This window comes from Stenella coeruleoalba, assembly GCF_951394435.1.
Source record: "Stenella coeruleoalba genome assembly, chromosome: 17".
In the NCBI taxonomy this organism is placed as follows: domain Eukaryota; kingdom Metazoa; phylum Chordata; class Mammalia; order Artiodactyla; family Delphinidae; genus Stenella; species Stenella coeruleoalba.
Window position 1 is genome coordinate 35,828,211 of NC_137163.1, and position 17,904 is coordinate 35,846,114.

General features: G+C 42.2%; 2 protein-coding genes across 13 annotated transcripts in view; one reads left to right on the plus strand and one right to left on the minus strand.

Annotated features, from left to right (window-relative positions):
* The first annotated feature begins 420 nt into the window (after positions 1–420).
* On the plus strand, positions 421–10,030 carry COX6C (cytochrome c oxidase subunit 6C). Of its 2 annotated transcripts, XR_013824631.1 has the most exons (5): positions 421–478; positions 1,552–1,686; positions 2,871–2,999; positions 8,877–8,913; positions 9,909–10,030. XR_013824631.1 is itself a non-coding variant. In XM_079901992.1 (4 exons), exons 2-3 carry the CDS (start codon positions 1,573–1,575, stop codon positions 2,982–2,984), a joined length of 228 nt encoding a protein of 75 aa, XP_079758118.1. In that variant the 5' UTR covers positions 421–478; positions 1,552–1,572; the 3' UTR covers positions 2,985–2,999; positions 9,909–10,030. The 2 variants fall into 2 exon arrangements, 1 of the variants encoding a protein (XP_079758118.1); XM_079901992.1 differs by lacking the exon at positions 8,877–8,913.
* Positions 10,031–10,172: 142 nt separating this feature from the next.
* VPS13B (vacuolar protein sorting 13 homolog B) overlaps positions 10,173–17,904 on the minus strand; it is a 795,728-nt gene continuing 787,996 nt past the window's right edge. For all 11 annotated transcript variants that reach the window (XM_079901966.1, XM_079901971.1, XM_079901960.1 and 8 more), the window contains 3 exons: positions 16,771–16,873; positions 16,017–16,266; positions 10,173–12,334 (listed from right to left, as the gene is read on the minus strand). In XM_079901966.1, the coding sequence (XP_079758092.1) occupies positions 12,086–12,334; positions 16,017–16,266; positions 16,771–16,873 (602 nt within the window). In that variant the 3' untranslated portion in view covers positions 10,173–12,085. The remainder of the gene's footprint in view (positions 12,335–16,016; positions 16,267–16,770; positions 16,874–17,904) is intronic.

Sequence of the window (17,904 nt, forward strand, 5' to 3'; positions counted from 1 at the left end):
TGTCTCATCTGCTGGGCTGTGAGTTCCTGGAACTTGGTTGTCTTATTCACTCTTTACACAAACAAGTGGCTAGATGCATAAGGATAGTCATAATGAAAATGTTGGTTTGTGCACATAGTTGGAGCAATCCATGCCCAGGATGATTTGTGCTGTATCTGTAGGGTACATTAAAAAAAAAATTCACATATTAAAAATCTTTGAATTCTCCAATAAGTTCATATCAACTCTGTGTATGAGTAAGATCAATATCTCGACTTGACTAAGGAAACTGACTCACAAGTTCAAACCCTGAATCCAAGGTTACACAGAGAAGAGGCTAAAAGCGCAGGTTATCTTCAGCTCTGAACGGCGGGACGTGCGCTGGAGGCCTTTTGTACTCTTTGGGCCACCGTAGCCGGATCCTCGCTCCGTTCCCTCTATTTATGCGCCTGCGCGCTGCTGGAACGCCGTCCATCTCTCCAAGGGCGTCGTTGTAGAGGTGAGTTTTGGGCGTTTTGTGTTCCTCGTTCGGATTCCCGTACTTGCCGCCTCCCGCTGCCTGCTGTTGGTCTACCTTGGAGCTAAATCGTTACTCTGCATCTCTGGGGCGGAAAACCTCGGACCTCTCGCCCTCGTCGACCCCAGCAGGCCCGCGTTGCGGCCTTTTAGGGGAGGCGGGCCGGCGGCGCGGGTCCCACGGGGGCCGGGTTTGCTGAGGGGGCCTCGAGGGACCCCCGGGCTTTTGAGACAGCCGGCCCGGGCCCGGTGGCCGCTGCTTTTTTACCGCGTTTAGCGTGACCTTGGTTGCGTCTTTTGACCTGTTTGGTCCCAGTGTCTTTACCTACAAAAAGGGAAGGTGGGTTCTTCCTTATCCGTTCCCGAGGCTTGGAGCACCGTCGGCTCTTAGTGGGCGTCAGCTTTGTGGTAGCGTTTGTGATTGGAGTTGGGAAGCTGCAGGAGGGTCACCGGGCCTGTGGTAGGAGGGCAGGGGTGGGCTCCCGGCAGCCCCCTGCGCGCGCCCACGACCTTTCCGACCCTGCCCGGGCCGCGCTCGCCGAAGGTCGGGAGGCCGGCCCGCGCGCGGCGGCCTTCAGGCCCGGGTCACAAAGTGGGCCCTGCGGGACGTGCTGGGGTCCCACCCGAGTGTTAGTTTTGATTGCGTGACCTTGAAATAGTCCGGTAACCTTCCTGCAGCCCGGTTTTCTCAATAAAATGGGAAAACAGCTGTCTCACAGGCTGAAATGAATTGGTAGTAAGCTTGTAGAGTAAATGCTAGGAATGTTTGCACTTGTGATTCCCCATCCAGAGCCGCTGCTAATCTTCCCTGTAGTTGGGTGAGGTTTTTGTCGTTCTTGTTCCCTGGTTACTACTGTTGGGCTGCGATCATCTTGCTTATTTAGGGTGGTCGTTCACCGTGTGAGAAGATGAAACCGTGAAGCCAGTAAAGACCTTAGGGTTTGGGAGAGGAGTCGGTCCACTGTCCTGCCTGTGCCTCTCTGAGTACTAAAATGCATTATGCAGAAGAGTTCTTTAGGTATTTTATGTTCTAAGAGTTGTCTCTTATTATTTTAGCTGTCAAGGAGAAAAACTACCATGGCTTCCAGTTCTTTGACAAAACCTCAGATGCGTGGCCTTCTGGGCAAGCGTCTGCGATTTCATATTGTTGGAGCATTCATTGTCTCCCTGGGAGTTGCAGCTTTCTATAAGGTATGTATGTTTTATTTTTACTTTGTGCTCATGGTCCAAAAATGTGTTTTAAATTTGAAAATGTATTTTATTTTCATGGAAACATATAGAGTCTTTTGTTTTTTAAAGATTTTTTTTGACGTGGGCCATTTTAAAATTCTTTATTCAGCGTGTTACAATACCGCTTCTGTTTTTTTTTTGTTTTTTTTTTTTACGGTACGCGGGCTTCTCACTCTTGTGGCCTCTCCCGTTGCGGAGCACAGGCTCCGGACGCGCAGGCTCATTGGCCATGGCTCACGGGCCCAGCCGCTCTGCGGCATGTGGGATCTTCCCAGACCGGGGCACGAACTTGTGTCCCCTGCATCGGCAGGCGGACTCCCAACCACTGCGCCACCAGGGAAGCCCCCGCTTCTGTTTTATGTTTTGGTTTTTTGGCCACGAGGCATGTGGGATCTTAGCTCCCCAACCAGGGATCGAACCCGCACCCCCTGCATTGGAAGGCGAAGTCTTAACCACTGGACCGCCAGGGAAGTCCCTAGAGTCTTTAAAAGAAATTCCCTCTTTAATGTGCTCCTTTCCTCTTACCCTTTCTTGACCCACCTCAGTGTGATAGGAAAGTACCTTATTCCCCAGGTAGCTTGTCCTCCATCTTTAAATGAAGCTGTCTTGGTTTGCTAGGGCTGCCATATCAAAATACCACAAACTGGGTGGCTTCCACAATAGAGATTTTTTTTTTTTCAAGGCTGAAAATCCAAGATCAAGATAGCTGTGGGGGACTTCCCCAGCAGTCCAGTGGTTGAGACTCCGTGCTTCCACTGCAGGAGGCACTGGTTCGATCCCTGGTTGGGGAAATAAGATCCTGCATGCCCTGCGCCGCGGCCAAAAAAAAAGTTGGCTGTGGGGTTGATTTCTGAGGCCTCTTTCCTTGGCTTTGTATTCCTGTCTTCTCCCTCTCATCACATGGTCCTCTGTGTGTTAGCATTGTTCCTGTCTGAATTTTCTTCTCTTCTAAGGATGCTAGTCATGTTGGGTTAGGACCCACACTAAAGACTTCATTTTAACTTAATTACCTCTTTAAGGGCCTTAATAATACGATTCAAGATAAGTAGGATTCAAGGTGAACAAAAACTTGGTGATTTATGTTGTCTTTAGATACTGTTTCTAATAATTAAAAAAAGTCCTAAATGTGATATGTTACCTTTTAGTTTGCTGTGGCTGAACCAAGAAAGAAGGCATATGCAGATTTCTACAGAAATTATGATTCTATGAAAGATTTTGAGGAGATGAGGAAGGCTGGTGTCTTTCAGAGTGCAAAGTGATTTTGGAATATAAAGGTAATATGGTTATTTGAAATTACTGTTTAAAATCTTTTTTAACTGTGGCAATATATATAAAATATACAGTCTTTATTTTTAAGTGTACAGTTCAGTATTGTCAAGGACATTTATATTGTTGTACAGCCAGTCTTCAGAACTCTTTTCATCTAAGTAGTCAATTTTATCTATATACCACATTTTGTTTAATCATGTTAATGGATACTTGGATTGCTTTTGGCTACTGTGAATAATGCTACTGCTTTGTGTGCAGATATCTCTGATACCCTCTGCTTTAATACTTTTTTGCGTATATACTCAGAAGTGGAGTTGCTAAATCATATGGTAGTTCTGTTTTTAATTTTTTAAGGAACCGCCATACTATTTTACATAGTGGCTGCACCATTTTACACTTCACCAACTTCTGTTCACAAGGGTCCCAATTACTCCACATCCTTGTGAACACTTGTTTTCTGGTTTTTTGATAGACATCCAAATGGGTGTGAGGTGTTGTTTTATTTTGGTCTTCGTTTGCTTTTCCCTAATGGTTAACGATGTTGAGCATCTTTTCCCATGCTTTTTGGCCATTTGTGTATGTTCTCTGGAGAAATGTCTATGCAAGTCCTTTGCCCACTTTTAATTGGATTGTTTTTGTTGAGTTGTGGGAGTTATTTAAAACTCATTATCAGATATGATTTAGATATTTTCTCCCATTCTATGGATTGCCTTTTCAGTCTGTTGTGTCCTTTGATGCACAGACATTTGAAATTTTGATGGAGTCTAATTTATGTAGTTTTTCTTTTGTTGCCTGTGCTTTTGGTGTCATGTTTAAGAAATCATTGACAAATCCAGTGTTGTAAAGTATTATATTTTCTGCGAAAGTTTTATAGTTTTATTAGCTCTTACCTTTAGGTCTTTGATCCATTCTGTTAATTTTTGGATATGATGTTAAGGGAACATGAACACAGGATGTCTTTCCATTTGTTTCTTTAATTTCAGCAGTGTTTTGTATCTTTCAGTATACAAGTCTTTTGCCTCCTTGGTGAAGTGTATTCCTAAGAATTGTATTTTTTTTTTAATGCTAATGTAATTGGGATTGTTTCCTTAATTTGCTTTTCTGATTATTCATTGTTAGTATCTAGAAACACAGCTGATTTCGTGCGTTGATTTTGTATCCTGCAGCTTTGCCAAATTTATTCTAACAGTTTTTTGTGTGTGTGTGTGTGAAATCTTTTTGGGATTTCTGCATATAAGATCAGGTCATCTGCAGAGATAGTTTTACTTCTTCCTTTCCAATTTGGATGTCTTTTATTTCTTTTTCTTCCCTAATTGCTCTGACTAGGACTTCCAGTACTATGTTGAAGAGAAGGGGTAAGAATGGGCATCCTTGTTGGGTTTTTTTTCTGACCTTGGAGAAGCTTTTTTTTTTTTTTTTTTTTTTTTTGCATTACGCAGGCCAGGCTCAGCGGCCATTGCTCACGGGCCTAGCTGCTCCGCGGCATGTGGGATCTTCCTGGACCGGGGCACGAACCCGTGTCCCCTGCATCGTCAGGCAGACTCTCAACCACTGCGCCACCAGGGAAGCCCTGGAGAAGCTTTTCACTATTGAGTATATTAGCTGTGGGTTTCTCATGTATCACCTTTATTGAGGTAGTTTCTTTCTGTTCTTTATTTGAATTTTTTTTAATCATGAAAAGGTATTGAAATTTTCAGATGCGTTTTCTGAATTAGTTGAGATCATGTGGCTCTGTGGTATATTTTCATATGTTGAATCATCGTTGGTCATGGTGTGTAATCCTTTTAATGAGCTGCTGAATTGTTTGCTAGTATTTTATGAAGGATTTTTGCATCTGTATTTGGGATATTACTCTCTAGTTTCTTGTGTTATATTTGTCTGACTTTGATATCAGGGTAATGTTGGTCTTATAGAATGTTTTATATTCCTAAATGAGTTAGTGAGTCAGATGTGGCCACAAGAGACATGTGAGAGGATCAGGAAAACATGGTGGGGGGCAGTATCTCCATCATACAGAAATGTTTAAGATGTCTTAATATAAATATATAGAAAACAAAAAATACATAGAGTGAATTTGGAAATGTTCCCCACCCCCCCACTCCCCTTCAGTTTTTTGGAAGAGCTTGAGGAGGATTGGTGTTAACTCTTTAGGTGTTTGGTAGAATTTTCCTGTGAAGCCATCTGATCCTGGGCTTTTCTTTGTTGGGAGGTTATTGATTGCTGATTTAATCTCCTTACTTAGTTATAAGTCTGTTAATCTGTTTCTTATAGGTTGTGTGTTTATAGGAATTATTCCATTTCATGTGGGTGACCTAATTTGGTGACATAATGTCCCTTCTTTAATTTGTTTTTAGTTGAGTCTTCTTTTTTCTTAGTCTGACTAAAGGTTTGTTATATTGGTTATCTTTGCAAATAACCAGCTCTTTTGATTTTGTTGATGTATCTCTAGTGTTTTTCTGTTCCCTGTTTTGTTTAATCTTTATTTCCTGCTAGCTTTTGTTTAGCTTGCTTTTATTTTTCTGCCTTTTTTTTGCGGTATGCGGGCCTCTCACTGTTGCGGCCTCTCCCCTTGCAGAGCACAGGCTCCAGGCGCGCAGGCTCAGCGGCCACGGCTCACGGGCCTAGCCGCTCCGTGGCATGTGGGATCTTCCTGGACCAGGGCACGAACCTGTGTCCCCTGCATTGGCAGGCGGACTCTCAACCACAGCGCCACCAGGGAAGCCCCTTTTTCTACCTTTTTAAGGTGTAAACTTAGCTTGTTGACTTGATCTTCTTTTTAAATTTCTTTATTCTTTATTTTTTGTCTGCATTGGGTCTTTTTTGCTGCGCGTGGGCTTTCTCTATTTGTGGCGAGTGGGGGCTACTCTTTGTTGCGGTGTGTGGGCTTCTCATTGCGGTGGCTTCTCGTTGCAGAGCACGGGCTCTTAAGTGCGTGGGCTTCAGTAGTTGCAGCACGTGGGCTCAGTAGTTGTGGCATGTGGATCCTAGAGCACATGGGCTCAGTAGCTGTGGCTCACAGGCTCTAGAGCACGGGCTCAGTAGTTGTGGTGCATGGGCTTAGTTGCTCCACAGCATGTGGGATCTTCCTGGACCAGGGGTCAAACCTGTGTCCCCTGCATTGGCAGGTAGATTCTTAACCACTGCACCACCAGGGAGGTCCTAAATTTCTTTTCTGATATCCACTTTGACCCACTGATTGTTGGAGGGTATGTTTAATTTCAACATATTTGTGGATTTTTCTGTTTTCCTTCTGGTATAAATTTCTAGTTTCATCTTTCGTGACCAGAAAAGATACTTTATGTGACTTTAGTATTTTAAAATCTGTTGTCTGGTTTTATGGCCTAACATGGAAATTAATCCATATGCACTTGAGAAAAAAAATGTGTATTCTCATGTTAGGTAGAATGTTCTGTATTTGTCTCTTATATCTGATTGGTCTGTAGTGTTCAAGTCCACTTATTTTCTTAATGATCTTCTGTCTGGTTCTTATAGCCATTATTGAAAGTATTTTAAGTCACCCACTATTACTGTAGATCTGTCTATTTCTCCCTTCAATTCTGTTAGCATTTGCTTCATATTTGCTTCATATATTTCAAAGCTCTGATGTTTGGTGCATATATATTGATATTTATAATCTGTCTTCTTGGTGAATCATTATATAATGTCCTTTGTCTTTGTAACATTTTTTGACTTAAAGTCTGTTTTGTCTGCTAATGGTATAGCCACTCGTGCTCTCTTGATTGCTGTTTGTATGGAATCATTTTCCATCCTTAGCTTTTAAACTATGTGTGTCCTTGGATCTAAAGTGAATCTCCTGTAGACAGCTCATAGTTGGACCTTGTTTTGTATCCATTCCTCAGATCTATGACTTTTGGGGAGTTTAAACCAACCTATTGTTATAATCTATTTTGAAGTGGTAACAACTTATTTCAATCACATACAAAAATTCTCTTTTACAACTCTGCTCCCCTACTTTGTTACTAATGCCACAAATTGTATTTTTAGATATTGTGTACCCATTAACATAGATTTCTTTTTTTTTAGAGCTTTTGTCTCTAAATCCTACAAAATTAAAAGTGGGGATATGAAACAGTTACAACACTGGCTTTTATATTTATTCATATATTTGCCTTCGCCAGTGAACTTTATATTTCCACATGGCTTTTGAGTTACTGCCTAGTGTAATTTATTTATTATTTATTATTTATTTTTGGCTGTGTTGGGTCTTTGTTGCTGCGCATGTGCTTTCTCTAGTGGCAGTGAGGGGGGCTACTCTTCGTGTTGCGGTGCTCGGGCTTCTCATTGCAGTGGCTTCTCTTGTTGCGGAGCGTGAGCTGTAGGTGCACGGGATTCAGTAGTTGTGGCTTGCGGGCTCTAGAGCGCAGGCTCAGTAGTTGTGGTGCACGGGCTTAGTTGGTCCGCAGCATGTGGGATTTTCCCGGACCAGGGATCCAACTCGTGTCCCCTGCATTGGCAGGCGGATTCTTAACCACTGCGCCACCAGGGAAGTCCCTGTCTAGTGTAATTTTGTTGCAACTTGAAGAACTCTCATTGCAGATCTAGTAGTAATGAACTCCTTATCTTTTAGGTTTTTTTAAAATCTAGGAATGTCTTAATTTTCTTCCTGATTTTTGAAGGACATTTTTGCTGGTTATAGTATTCTTGGTTGGTAATTTGTGTGTGTGTGTGTGTGGGGGGGCACTTTGTATTTACCATCTGAAATCCTTGTGACCTGCAAGGTTTCTCCTGAGAAATCCACTGATAATCTTACAGAGGCTCCCTCGTAGGCAATGAATCATTTTTTTCTTGGTGCTTCCAAGATCCATTGTCTTTGGTTTTTGACAGTTGGATTATACTGTGTCTTGGTGTTGGGTCTCTTTGGGTTCATCTGACTTCCAGTAACATCTTGTATTTATATATCCATTTCTTTCCTCAAATTTGGGAAGGTTTTGGCCATTATTTCTTCAAATAAACTCTCTGCCCCTTCTCGCACTTCCAGAGTACATAGGTTGGTCTTTTTGGTGGTGTCTCATAAGTCAGTTAAACTCTGTCACCATTCTCATCAGTGCTCTGAGATAAAGATAGAAGCAGTCCCTTGGGAAGCCCTCAAATAAGCTAGAACATTGCATGCAGGGTCTTCTCTTTTCCTTCTGCCCTGAAGGAGGAGTCAGGAATTGGTCACTTTCCTCCTGACCACACTCCTGCATTGAGAAGGGGGTGGGGCAAGGGTGAGAAAAAAGTGCATGACATTTCCTGCCATTTTGAGTGCAGCTTTTTCATATTAGGTGTTTGCTTGGTTGTTGCAGCTTAATTGATTTCTGCAGTTCTCACAAAGACACTTTGGTCCATGTGTCTTTGCTTTTTCTCTCAGGGAGTAGGGGTATGGAGCTTCGTTATTGCACCATCTTGCTGACATGAAGTTAATTTTATGTTCAGAATCATTTTGCATGTTGTGCTATTACTGCTAGATTTGCATCAGGAAAATCACATTTTTAGAAGTGCTTTAAAAAACAAGTTTTGGACACCTTTTATAGTTTGTTATTTGGATGTCCGTAGGTGACTTGGTGGCTTTCCAGAGATTCTGGTTTGGGTGGTTAAGGTCCACTGCCTTATGGATAGTGTGATTACGGTTCTGTGTCTAGAAGAGGACTGGCTTGTGTGCTGATGAAAGGTCATCTGTTAAATTGACTTGAAAGCATGTGTCCAGTACCTGATGAAACTGTTTGTACTATGGAGTCTTGTAATTCATGTATTTAACTTCATTCAAGCTCAACAAAATAGTAAGGTAGAACAATTCAAGTAGAGTTAAAGATCCTGTCTACCACCCCAGTGTGAGTTTGCTGTGACAAGGGGAATGTGAATGTGCTATTTTTTTTTTTCAGGCAGACTGTTCCTGAAGGAGCATTCCAACTGCCATATGTATGTATGTGTGAGAGTGTGTATGTGTGATCTTTCCCAAGATCTGGGGTGTAGGGGAGACCTGCTGTACTGGACTCAGATCAGTTTTCTAAAAGATTTAAGGATAATTTTGACTATGAATAACTTTTGCTTAATATAAGATTCAATTCTATTACATTCCATTTCTATAGTTTATATTAAGTAGGTATCTGAGTCAGATAGATACATGCCACAGTTTAATATATATAATACATAATAGTAGAAAAACAACTTTATTCCCAGTGGTTGGAAAATTGATAAGGAATTTATGACATTCCTATCATGGACTATTATGTCCCTTAGAGTTGGTAATCACAAAGTAACAGAAATTAGTAGAATAGAAAACTAAGAATGTATTTTGTAAAGGGTGATCTATGTTAAAGAGTGCACAGAAAAAAAGGCTGAAGGTAAAAAGATCAAGAAAATATTAGTGGTTGTGTGTGGAATCTTAACATTGCTGTTTTCTTGTACCTTTGAGATTTTCAAAACTTCCACAGTGGGTATGCATTTCATAATCAGATGTTAACAGGCTGATTTTTTAAAATATTTTTTTTTACCTTTTACTTACAAGAAGTTGATTGTTTAAAAAACAACAAGAAAAAGGAACAGATTTGGAGATAGGAATAGAAATGTTTAGGACAGATGGGCTACTGGTTTTTAAGAACAGTACAGGTATGAGAAGGGAACAGAGTGGGGTGGACTTGAAGAAAAAAAGCAGAATTTGGTAAATAAAAGCAAAAACCCCAAAGTAAGGTGTGAATGTCCCAAATGGAAAAGAGGCTGGTCAGGGAGGTTAGGGAGCATGGGGGAGAATGGACCTGGAGCCCAGGCAGCCTGAACAGGGCTGCTGCTGGGCTAAGGGTGAGTGATCAAAGTGTGGCTTCCACTGGTAGCAGTAGACCTCAGGGGTTCTCCAGGGTGGTGAGCTATTAAGAGAACGATTGTCATTAACTTGGCCACTCTGTTTTTCTCCACAGAATTTCTTTGGGTTGAGTTCCATGGAAGTGTGTCACTTACCTGTGTTCCTGCACTATGAACTACTAATATCTGGGCTAAGGAATAGTTTCTCATGATAAATAAACGATTAACAAATACTGTGGACACTAAATTTTTGTGCAGTTACTCTTGCTGATACTTACAGTTCAGGGTACTTGCATTAGAATTGGTCAGGGATTTTTAACTTTATGAATCTTACGACGATAACCTGATTTCAATATTTTTTAAAATTTTCATTGTTTTAGGACATTTTTGATTCCTCACATTTTGTCCATTTCACTGAGGTAACTGCCTGGGCCATGGGTTTAAGGGGTCTGCATGAGCCTACATGACTACTATACTGTGGGCTCTTAAAAGGAACAGAGACTTGCCTTTCCAATAAAACGTCTTTGGACTTCATTGTCACTGAATTGCCCTACTGGATCCAACCACTGGACAGATGTAATAGTAGGTAATTAAAATTTAAGGTTTTTTACTCAGTATTACTTTATTGAAGACCTAACTGTACAATATGGAATATACATCTAGTCTAGAAAAAGTTGTGTTATTTAATTGGAATTGCAATTGAGTAATGTCTGCTAATTTAAAGTGTGGTAATAACATTTTCTCAGGGAGGTCTTAGGACCTTTCTCCCCTTTAATAATTGTGGTTTTGTTGTGATCAAAGTGATACTACAGAGAGCTTTAAGAATTAAGTGTATTTTAGCCACAGCTAATTTAATCACCAGTTCTTTTATTATGTTAACAAAAATTTTCTTTTTAACTCATGCAAAATTCCTGAGTTCCAATGATGTAAACTGTAATAAACCCAAGTATCAGTGAAAAGCTGCATTTTAAGAACCCACATTTATGTGTTATCAGTAATTCAAGGATTCCTTTTATTTTAAACAATATCATATAACAATTCTTAAAGTAGTATGCAAAATTACCATACGACTTAATACATATTTACAATCTTAAAAATAGTTACTCGAGGTTGACAAAACTTTCCTAAATGAGTATGATTACAGCAAATGATGGAACCATGTTTTCCATATTCAGCCTGAATTTCCATTAACAGCAAACAAGTATGCAGTGACTCCTTATGCCCAATAACATGTGAGGCTTATTAAGTTTAAAGAAAGTTAAAAGTGGGCATTTGAAACTGAATTTTCTTAGCATCTCCCAATTGTAGGTATCAGGTTGTAGGCCCAAGTTTGGATGTAATGAGTAAAAATGTGTTTTAATTGGAGTATCAAATTTTTACTGAATATTAAAGGTGGTACCTGGTGACCCAGGATCTTAAGCCAAATCCATCTTTAAATACAAAAGAGTGTCAGTTACTGGGGATATCTTTATGCTTGATCAAGCCAAGTCAGCAAAATAAACTATTATTCAGGTTAATGTTTGGGTTCTTGAGTCTGTCAGTCAGTGCATCAGGGTGAGTCCTTCCACAAGAATATCCAGTAGTGGGAGTTCCCCAGTAGTGTTTTGCTTAAGAAACTCACCTGAGCACCTGGGGTCTGTTTTTATCAGTAGACAAAAGATTCTCTAAGCTTGCCTAGTAAAACAAACTAGAAAAAACATTTTTTCCAAAAATGTACCTGGACAGTCATCAGAATGTTTTGTAAATTTCCATAAAGGTTTAGGAATGTATTCACTTAAAGAAACAGCATCACATTTAAGTAACAAATTTATTAACAAGTTAAACAGTAAGCTCCTAAGCATTTAATTTCATACAAAGAATCTGAACCTCTGCAGATGAGGGTATTAGGCAGTTGTCTCAGCCTAAAAACAGATGCAACTGGGGATGAAGTTTTAATCTGTTGTTTCCGAGGCCTGACCATGTTTTGTATTAGAGTTAACAGAGCCTAATTATAGTCGAAATTTTAGCAAACAGCAAAAAGGATTTTCTGCACGTGATAAGATTAATAATAGGATTCTGTTCATTGTCCCCAAATGGGAAAAGAATAGGTTTTTTAATCAATCAATGACTCAATTTTGAAGTATCTTAGTTTTGGGAAAAAGGAAGAACCTGAATTAGTTTTGGAAGAGGCTAGGAAATTACTATAACAACTATAGAACAGTGGGTTTTGTCCACATTAGATGTTGTTAGAGCTCATTAGGTTTCTTTTTCAGAAATAAATTGCACAAGCAGGAATCAACACCTCAGAGGGGACTCAAGGGAACCCTTTCCTCAGGGCTTTATTTTTCACCATGGTAAATTTACTGATGAAGACTTGGCCAAAGTGTGGCTCAACCATATAATGGTATGTTTTCACAGTGGAAGGGAGAGGTTCCACAGTCACCACAGGGCATAGTGTCTGCATGGAAGAGCAGCTGGGGGCCAGGTGACAAGATGTCTTTGTGATATAGTCCACAAGTCTGTTATACTGTTGCTCTGATAGTCTCTCTCGAACTCCATCCACCTGGGTTCCAAAAAAAGATTTTTTTAGTTGCCAAACAAACACTCATAAGGAGACTTCCATAACAAAATCATTCCTTCTCTTGCCTTGAGACATTGGATGTTGTGCCTTTTAGGTTATCTAATAAAGCCACCGAATAAGCATTTGGTGTTGTGTAAAACTCCCATGTTTGTTTGAAGTTGACGATTTCAGAATATTTTACTCATTAACTCTCAAAACATCTGTCACTGGCTCTTTACTAGCCTAGTCCAGGAACAAAGGAGAAAAGTCTTTCCTCTGCTTGAATCTAATCAACGTTAAACTCTGAGATAAAAGCTCTGTTTGCTTGTCTCCGCAAACCTCTCCAGACAGAACCTCTTTACCTCTTTCAAACCCAGTGGCTTTGGACAGAGCATTAGAAAAACAAATACCTTTTGAACTGTAACATTTTCTGCTTTTATAAATACTAGGATTTAAAGCCAGAGAAAATAAACTGGGCAGAGGAAGGGGAAATTTTTATGGAAAAGAGGGAGGATGCAAAGTACATTTATGGTTCATAAAAGTCTGGCTCATCTTCAGTGGAACTCAAATAGGAGAACTGAGATATACTACCTAAGTTCTTAAGAGAGAGTCTCTGAGAAAGTACCCATCAAAGGCAAGTGGAGCTATAAATTCCTCCCATCCTGAAGTGCTGTAGCTATCTACTGTGTAAATCGAGTGGAGTGGGAAGTCTCCAGTATAAGCCACTGACCTGTGGGGATCAGGTAGCCACTGACCTTTCAGTGGTCTTTACCTACCAAATGTTGGGAAGACCACTCTGGGAGAATTATAAACATTTTAATCAGGGCTTTTTAGGTTTTGAAATCGTAGTAAAGAATTTATATATTTCTGTGTAGGGCACAGAGACGATGCAGCCAAGGGTGTCTTAAAAGCTGCAGAAAGCCAGTGGGATGGTAAAGAGAGAGGTCTGCCTGCCAGAGAAATAAGGAATAAGTAGGGCATCCATTAGAGTTCAGTCTCATATTTTTAAGCTTGGGAAAGAAAGGCCCCCAAAGATTCACTGACAGATGAAAGCTGTGCACCACCAGGCAAAAGCCAGAGCTCTGATGATATCATTTGATGGGGTCAGGATTCAGCTGGAAAGCTCTGAATACACAAGAGTCTTAATTGCTCCTCCTGAACAGCAGCACAGGAAAACCCGTGTTGTGAAAGGAACATGGCCAAGGAATAAATTGACCTTCTGACTCATTGTGAGCCTCTCATAAGGGATTTCAATAATGTGCCAGGCATATTAAGCAATTATTACCCTAAAAATGGCTGCATTTAACTAAGAAAAGCAAATGCTGGTTTTTAAAAAAATCCTGCCATATTTGAATATACTGAATGATGTCATCTACAAATTAATTCCTTCCAAAATTCAAAGGAGCTGTGTTTCCTAGCATCTAGAGCAAAAATCCCAGAAAAGCCATTTCATGTAAAGATTTTAAAATACTATTCTTTAGTTTTCACTGGAAGATAATGGGTAGGCTTCCCAGCCCAGCTTAATATCTGTGGATTAGGTTAGGTATGGCCACTGAGGAAAATGCACTGTCAGGCAGCACTGCTGAGTGACTCCCCTACTCCCATTTTGAAAATACACTGGATTATATATAGCACTATTAAGGAAGGGTCTACTACTATCTCTCTCAAAAAAAAAAAAAGACCATTTTGTTCTGCAGCTTGGCTCTCCATTGGGGTGAGGGAGGAGGTTAGGGTTTGGACACAGGATTAATTGGGCAGTTACTTTTTGTTAATAAGGAGTTGGGGTTTAGAGGTAAAGGAAACAGACAGTGAGAAAGTGCAATTTGGAGGCTGAAAGCATGCTTGGTATCTACCAGTTTGCCCAGGTCTGCCCAGTGCCAGGTGCTGCTGTGTAAGCTCAGTAGCTAACCTGCAGTATTCCTGCTCTGTCATCTCTTCCTGCCTGTTTCAGCCACCCCTTCACCCCGACCCTGTTATCACCGAACACCAATGGAAAACGAGTGGTGAGCATGGCGTCCGGAGTGTTAGTGCTTCTGCCTCTAACTCACTGATCCCATGGTCTCAATTAGCCATGGCAACTTCTGGGGGTGGGGAGGGGTGACTCCACCTGTCATCTCGGTAACCCCTGGAGAAACTGAGGTCTGTTCCCCTCCAGCTGTAATTCCCCACAGTACCCCCTCCTCAAGCAGAAAAGCCAAAGAGAAGGATCACAGTTGAAGACAGTTTAACAGCTAAAGATGATTCTCTAGTCTCAATAGTTTAAGATCTGAAATATTTCCCAAGCAACTAAGGAATAACAATGGTCACAGATATTCCTCAGGGCTTTGGGAGCTTCTCGTTAAGAACCAAGGACTTGAAGATAATGATACTATCCCCTGCCAAGGCCTGTAGCCAGATCACTGCTGCTTTATTGTCATCTGGATCAGAAGATTTTGGCAGATCTAATAAAGTCAGGCTGGACATCTGACCTCTGTTTATTCCCAGAAAGTCATCAACTCGAACCAGCAATGTAGTCTTAGTGCCAAGCCCCTGCTTAAAGCCTGACTGATTACGATCCAAGAAACCAGAGAAATCTCAGAGTTGTTGTGGTTGGCTACCTTCCATCTTCTCAAATAATTTTACGCAAACAGTGGTGTGAGGGAGACGCAGGCTCCCATACCAGGAGGAAAATAATGAAAGAAGGAATCAGGCAGGACCTGCTGGAGGCAGGTTTACTGTCCTTTTCCTGGGGCTACTCAGACCCTAAGTTAGGCAGGCTACACCTTGCCTCTGATCCATCCCCATCAAGCTGTGTGGGGAAAAAAAAGATGTCTGTGTCTGAGGTCAACTCTCAGGGCCCCATGGATCAGGCAGTCAGCAGGGAGGGCAGAGGCAGAGCAGTTTTGCAGTGGGTGCACCTGCTCACCCCGGGCTGCACTGCTGCTCACGTCTGACCCCTGACACCCAGAATGCCCCACCTGAACATCCATTCTACATCAGCTTATGTGGAGCCAGCAGCCAGCACATCTCAGGAGCTGTGTGGCCAGGGAGCTGCCCCAAGAGCCTGAGCAGCATCCCCAGGAGGCACCTTGTGGTACTTAGGGGATGGGAAAGCGTCCTATTGGAAAGGGAACACAGAGCCACACAATATAGAGCAGGGGATGGGAGGGAGTTGACAAAATTTTGACCCTGAACTCTGAGGAGTTTGGAATGAGGGAGGGGAGTGAGTCAGGCCTCCTGGTTTGTGAGCTTGCAAAGGTCAGGCCTACTGCTTGTGCCTTGTTTCCCTCATGACACCCCTCACTTTTATGGTGGTCCTCTCCTGTCCCTGCTAAAGTGATCTGCTGCAGTCACTCCCAGGCCACGTGCAGACTTGGGCCTGCTCTGTGCTCAGACCAAGAGGCCTCCTTCATGGAGTATTTGCATAGAATTGCTGCCTTGGTCCTGGCCCTTCTTCAGACCTGCTTGTTTCGGAGCTCCAGCACCCCAGCTCCATGACAGCCAACCTTCAATTCCTATGGTGGCTTAGCCCCAGCTCCGAGTCCATCAGCCTCCTTGCTGCCCACACCCCTTCCCCTGGCAGCCCTCCTGGTCTCCAGCATCCACTCCAGACGCTGCTGGCTCATAAATGCCTGGTACCTGCGGTCACCCTGTGTCTCAACTTTGCCGGCAGCTAACCCTGGTCACCCTGTTTTCCGAAATGTACCTCTACGTCACAGGCCACTCTTTGCTGCTTAAGCTGTACGATGAGCAGGTTGCTTTGCTTGCTGTCCTGCGCACAGTCGATCTCCGTGACAGGGAAGGCCTGCTGCTGGGTGTCCTCGCTGATGCTCACCACGAAGAGCACTTCTGACGTCAGCAGCAAGCACCCTTCGTGCTCCTGGCCCGAGCCCCTCACCAGAACCACATCCAGGGCCATGTGGACTTCTGGTCTGCCCAGAGACTGAAGCATTTTCCTGTTTCAAAGGAGAAAAATGAGGCCAAAGCCAGCTTAGAAAAAATGGTCACTTATCAGGGCTCACTGTTTGTACCAAGGCAAAGGCCCTCACCAATCTGATTATTTATTTCAGTTTAAAATGTAATTGTCACTTTAATTCTGATTCTGGTCAACAGAACCCAGTTCCTCCTGGAGACAAAGATATCCCTTGGCTTTGGCAATTCCTTTTCTTCCCATTAGAAATGTCACCCCTAATTAGAATACTGGCTCCATAGAGAATCTCAGGCCCTCTTGCAGGCCCGGGCACCTCTGCCAGTGCGCATCCTTCCCTGAGTGGGACGTGTGTGTGGGGCAGGGGCGTCCTGCTGCCAGCCCAGATCTGTGGATGGCAGCCTTTCCCCGAAAACAGCTGCTCCTCTTGGGCTCCCCTGGAAGTGTGTCCCGTTAGCTTGAGAGCAAGCCAGGCCCTGTTAATAACATACAGTGCACGTGTATAGTTGAACAAGTGTCTAGATAATTTTACCAGACGTATTTGACGTGGCTGTTTGGAGCTTGGTCAGCATGCAGATCACTTGGCTGATAGCGCTGTTTGGGAAGCTGAGAAAGTCCAGCTCCGTGTAAAATACCTGTGGTAAGAGAAGTAAGGGAGTTTTACTAGCTGTTTTCTGGAAAACAGTTTCATGCTACAGTGATGTCATCTGCTTAAAGCCACCCATAAAATGCTACAGATCCAAAATGATGTCACATCTTTGGAATCAAGTATATAGATAATCATTAAACATTGCAATGCTCTTAACCCTGGTGATCTTATATTAGCTGCAAACTGAAATATGAATGAGCTACAGTCCAAGCATAGACTGGCAATTAGAGGATGCATAATGCTCCTGGGAGTAATCAGTCTGGAGCAATAGCTTACACATCATTTACAATTTATGTGACACAAAGTCAAGATTGTTAGTTGACTTCCTTGCTGAATATTACAATACTTCTGTATCTGGGCTGTGGCTGGTGAAATAGAAAACAACACGCAGAGATGCACACAAAGGCACATGGTTTGCCTAGATACAGTATTTAAGTGACTTAATCCAGCTGTTAAACATGAATCCATATACATTTATGAGTGCTCTTGGGGCCTCTGGTTTATTACATGCTCTCCCTGGTGCCAGCACCGAACGAGGGTACCCAGCAGCAGCCATGCAGTCCTCCAAAGAGACTCTTCAGAACCAGAGATGGTACAGCATGTGTGCTTTCTGAGGGCTTGTAAATGTTTATAAACGAGGCACAGTCATTAGACTAAGAGTTAGTGGTTTGTAAAACCTTCAGTGCAGTAATAAAAGTTTTACAGGAATGATGGAAACCAGCAAGGCCCACGTGAAGCTCTGTTCTGAGGTGCTCTTCCATAAGGGAGAGTTCCTCAGCCTTGGGAAACACAGTGAGGGACAGTGGCATTTTCAAGACCAGAGAAATTTATGAAGTATAAGTTGACTTTACCTCACTGCGGTCTGTAGCAAAAAGGAATACTGTTTTTATTAACGTGTTAAGTATTTGATAAGGGAGCATTTAACTTTGTCCAGTTATAATTTGCAGTAGTTCTTTTTGTCAGTTTCCCTGTGAGTGAAAATGTCATTCACAGAAGGAGTGAGAGACCAAACTTGAG

Coding starts and splice junctions, on each gene's coding strand:
- COX6C (XM_079901992.1), top strand. CDS start 1,573: ATGGCTTCCAGTTCTTTGACAAAACCTCAGATGCGTGGCCTTCTGGGC. Junction 1,687..2,870: donor GAGTTGCAGCTTTCTATAAG/GTATGTATGTTT, acceptor GTTACCTTTTAG/TTTGCTGTGGCTGAACCAAG.